This window comes from Arachis duranensis, chromosome 8 (genome assembly GCF_000817695.3).
Source record: "Arachis duranensis cultivar V14167 chromosome 8, aradu.V14167.gnm2.J7QH, whole genome shotgun sequence".
In the NCBI taxonomy this organism is placed as follows: domain Eukaryota; kingdom Viridiplantae; phylum Streptophyta; class Magnoliopsida; order Fabales; family Fabaceae; genus Arachis; species Arachis duranensis.
Window position 1 is genome coordinate 3,486,025 of NC_029779.3, and position 5,351 is coordinate 3,491,375.

The 5,351-nt window shown below is 34.3% G+C and overlaps 1 protein-coding gene across 1 annotated transcript; it reads right to left on the bottom strand.

Annotated features, from left to right (window-relative positions):
- Window positions 1–265: 265 nt before the first annotated feature.
- LOC107460211 (uncharacterized) lies at window positions 266–1,249 on the bottom strand. Its single transcript, XM_016078546.3, has one exon. The coding sequence runs from the start codon at window positions 1,247–1,249 to the stop codon at window positions 266–268; it is 984 nt and encodes a 327-aa protein (XP_015934032.1).
- Between the last annotated feature and the right edge of the window lie 4,102 nt (window positions 1,250–5,351).

Consider the following 5,351-nt stretch of genomic DNA (forward strand, 5'->3'; position numbering starts at 1 on the left):
AGACACATCTACGAACACACAATTATAAATAAAAGTTGGTAGAAGTTGGCAGATATGCTGTTGGTAACGTAGCGGAACCGTGTAATTATTAACCGAATAAAAATAAAAGTAGAAATCTGTACGCTATGTATACATGATGGACTATTTTTCTCATTTTCAGTATGCTTGTATGTTGTTACAACGAAAATATCTCAAAATATAACAAAAAAAAAAAACACGTAATCTTTTTATTAATCTGTTTTTCTTTCTAATTATTTTGCGGTATTTACTGCGTAAGGGTAAGAGCATTGAGCAATGCAACTCTTGAGTTGATGAGAGCCCTAAAGACTTTCTCAGTAACACTTTCGATCCCACAGATGCAACTCTCCAAATCCCTCATTCTCTTCAGAACTAACCTCACTTCTTCTTCTCCCTTCTTTCTCAGATTATTCCCACGCCCTTCTGCTTCCACTGCGCCCGCTTCCAGAAGCTCCTCAATTCCTTCGTGCTCCTTATAATTCATTGATCTAGTGCTATTGCTCCTTCCTGTTATACTGGACAACTTCGCCATCTTCGTCCACGTCATCCTCCTTGATGCAAACGAAGCCGCGATGCCGTTAAAGAGAGCAACAGAAACCGTTACCGTTACGCTGATAACGTCGGAGATCACACGCGCCAGCTCAGCTTCCCCAGCGGCTGCGAACGGTGCAGTGGATAATGAGGAGGAGTAGGTGGCGGTGGGAAGGTGCATTTGATGTGTGACGCACGTGATTCCACTGACGAGTTTGTCCATGTCTTTGGCCATTTTCTTCTTGGCTTTAGCGTAGAGCACAAGCTTGGAGCGGTCTCTCTTTCTAAGAGCCATCTGAGCTGCGGAGTTTTCTTCTTTGAGGGACATGACTGAGGTCTGGAACATTCCGTAGACGTCGACGAAGCGGAGGAAATCTTCTAGAAGGTTTTCAACCCAGAGAGGGTTCGATCGGAGGGAGTCGCAGGTCTGAGGGAGCTGGAGAATATCGTGAAGAGTGTCGTGTGTGTCGGTTAGGAGTTTGAGGGCGTGGGAGAGGCTAGAGTGTGTCTGAGGGTGGAACTTGGAAGCGGAGGCCCAGGTTGTTAGGCCGTTGATGTCGTCCTTGATCTGAGAGATGAGAGGGTGTGATCTGCATGGCAAACTGATGGACCTGATGTGGTGTGATATCTGCGGCTTTTGTGATGGACGGTTGGGATTCTTGTTTGGGAATGAGACGGTACGCCGGAAAACCCCTACCATAGCTATTGCTATAAGAATAATGAAATATTGGTTTAGAAGAGGGAGCCAGTGATATTGTTTGGGGACAATCAAGGTATTTATATACTTCTTAACATGCACATGCACAAGCACTGACGCACACGAATAAGTGTGCAATTGAAAATAGATAAGAATATAGGAGTGAAAACTGAAAAGACAATTGGAAGGAAAGGGAAAAGGAAAAGTAAAAGGAGTTAAGTGTAGAGGAGCGAATATCCAGCTGTAGTGTTTGCGGATAACGAATAACGGAATCACTAAAACGCTCCTCTATCCTGTGGATGCGGAGACATCACGTGCCTTGACACGCTGGTAGCCTCTAATGTTTCTATTCTACGCAAGGTTTTGAAAACCAGACCGGATATCAAACCGTTTTTGTTATTGGTTTACTGATTTAATGATTCAATCGGTCTAAACGTGATTCAATTGAAAAAACTATTTTAAAATAAAATAATAAATAAATTATAAATATACATCCTAAGATTATAATTATAGCTTTTGATAAAGATTTTCCTACCAATTTGGTTCAGCCAACAAACACCAAACTAAAAAGATGTAAAACTGATTTCACTCCAAAATGGCTTCTTTTAAACTAACATCAAGTACCAAATCCTGCAACAAATAATTGTCTTTCTGGAGAGAAAGAACGACCAAAGGTAACACTGCAAAACATAGAGTATCGGAGAGTAGTAAAGGAGCAAAAAGACAAGACAATGAAGGAAAAGACAGTGATCAAACTCAAAACATCAAAACACATTTGAGATCATGAGAAACAGTTCTTCTAGAGGTGGTAATCTCACTGTACGTGTTGCTTCCTGAAGAAGATTGCCTCGTCATCTTCAATCTTGAGCCATTTGATTAAAGCATATTGCAGAATGCTGATTGAAGTAGCAGCAGCATGTTTAGACAGTATTATGCAGAATGCAAATTAAAATAGTAACTGCATATTAGTATTTAGGATATTTAATAGTTGAGGTAATTTAATGAGGGTTACTGATTTTAGTGGTAGCTACACACTTATATAGGCAGCAGTAGTATCGCAGAACAAATATCCTATATAAAAATCACAACAATTCCAGCACGCTTGCAACAGATTCAAAGATCTCAAGCTCTGCAACTATTCTGAACTAACAATTTTTTCAGCTGAACATATATACTGAAGGAGAGTAAACCAACATAGCTACAATATCTTATATCTCCAAGATAAAATGCTATTGACCACACAGTTGTAAGAACAATTTCTTTTTTGGTATTGTAATAATCAATTAATCAATTAATAAGCATCCTAATCGATAATCAATTAATTTAGCAGAACAATCATCCTAATAAATAGTCAATTAACATTCAATTTAAGCACGATTAAGTCACAAAACACAAAACAACAGCACATCACTATATATAAAAATTACAAAACACAAAACAGCAACACATCAAAACAGCCATAGCTAATCAATAATCAATTAATCATTCAATTTAAGCACAATTTTAAGTCAGTCACAATCTAAGCACAATCGGGTCATGACACAAAACAGAAGACAGCACACAATTTTAATGAAGATTAATAAGATTGACTAGTGAACTAAATCAACTAAATCAGCACAATTTTAACAAGGAATAACCAGCAAAATAAATCAACTAATCATTTAATGAATCAATCCAAAACAAGAAGAAGAACAAGCACTAGCAGAGTAGAGAAGCCATTGCCTTCTTCGATCTGAGCAATCTGGACAGAGTATGAGAGAAAGTGGTTAAGCACGATGGACGACGGTGACTAGGCAACAAGCACGATGATGGACGGCAGCAAAAGCGCGGATGAGCAAAGGTAGACCAGACGATGAACGCTAAGCTTGACGAAGAAGCTGCGATTGGAGTGATCAGGGGTTGGAGAGCTCAAGAACGATGACGGTGCCACGGACGGCGACACTGTCTCCCTCCTTGCCGCGGTGGTGGAGGCTACTGTAAGCTAGGGTTTCTTTTTAGGAGAAGAGAGCTTCGTTTGAGAGAGTGAAAGTTGAGAGGAGTTGGAGAGCTCAAGAACGATGACAGCAGTGTCTCCCTCCTTGCGGCGACGGTGGAGGCTACTACTAGTCTGCTAGGATTTTTGTTTTGGGGGAGAGAGCTGCTTGAGAGAGTGAGAGTTAAGATGAGGCACTGAATGCTGAAGGCTTCCCATTTTTTCTTTTATCCAAAATGCGAAACGATACCGTTTTAGGAAAACCGGCCGGCTCTCAGTTCGATCCAACCGGCCGGTTCTCGGCCGGTTCAGCGATTTCTAAACGGTTTTGTAATTGGCAGTTTTATAGATTAAACCAAACTGTAAAAGCATCTGGTTCACGGTTAAACCGGTCGGACCGGCCGGTCTGGTCCAGTTTTCAGAACATTGATTCTATGTCTAATTTCTAACTACTACCTGGATAGTAGTAAAAATCGAAATGGATCCAGTTCGCTGAGAAATTGGTAAATCAGATTTTAAATCGATTCGGTTTAATTCTAAAACGGTTTAAGATTGAAAATCGACATAAATTGGTTAAAATTGGCGAAAATAGGTATAAATTAGTCAAAATATGATGAAAATCAATGTAAATCGGTCAACAAAAATTTTTCAAAATTTTAAAAAGAATGATCTAAACTCAAGATTTCTAAATTACGTAGTGTTCATCTTGTTATTAAATTATCATACTTTTTAATAATAAAGATATTATTCAATTGATATATAATAATCAAGTATGATTAAATTATTTTATGTTAAAGATCTACCAAAAAATAATAAATATTTTTATTAATTATAATATATAATTTTTTTTATGATTATATGATATTTATTAATGTTATTTTTTCAATAATTATACATAATATACAATAATATAATACGTATAGAATAATCAATTAGTTATTAAAATTTAAAATTTAAAAGATAACAGCTACTTTGGTTTAAAATAAAATTAAAAAAATATTTATTGTGAAGAATAAAATATTAAAATTTTATGTTAATGAGTTATACCTCAAATGATATAGCTTTCTCATACTTATCTAACAGGTCACAGGTTTAAATTTCCTATCTTCGATAAAAATAATTTATATAATTATTCAGATTAACCAGTTTAATCCCCAATTTGGTTTTAACAACTATGATTACATTAGATTTAGTTTATATTAACTACTAAAATATTCTTCCATAATCATCATAATATACAAATTAAACTTCACCAAAAAATAATATATAAATTAATAATGACTATTTAATTGATTAAAATAATAAAAAATAAAATTTATATTTTTATTGTAATAAATATTATTTATTTCTAATATTTTATCAGAAAATATAACATATTTTTATTTGTTATAAAAATGTTTAATTACATTTTTGATATATTACATGATTAATGATTAAATAAATAAAATTTATTAAACTAAAAATAAATATATAATTATTATAAAAGTTCTTAAAAAGATATTTTAGCCAAATAAATTACTAAAACATATGCTATTTTAATCTTGCAAGAACATGAGTGTATATTGAAATCATTCTAGCTTTTTGAATAATTAAATCAAAACAAGATTCTGAGATGTATCTGATATATATGAACAGATTTTTAAAAGAACAATATTCATAGCTGATCTAAGAATAGAGAGAAGAGAACATAAATATTATGTGCTAGAATGCAACTGCATTACTAAAAGAGCATTGTATTGAATTAGAAAATTGTTATCTCACTTACAATAACAATCTTTATTTATAATAACAACTAGGCCTAACAAACTAAACAAACTAACTATTATCATTTATTTAACAATAATTTTTTATAAATATATTTTTTGATAATCTTTGAATTAACTTCGATCTCAGTTATATCTTCCTTTAATTTAACTTGAGGTGCAATGATGACAAGGATTTCATGAATATGTCATTAATTTAACTTGAGGCAGGAATGTTATGACATATAATCTTCTTTTGTTCATGTGATCCCTTCCAAAGTGCAAGTCAAACTCAAAATGTTTCGATTAGCAAATTCTGAATCCATACTAAATTACTAATTCTATCTGAGTTGCTGTTTCAATAAACTCAGTCTCAATAATGCCAGAGCAA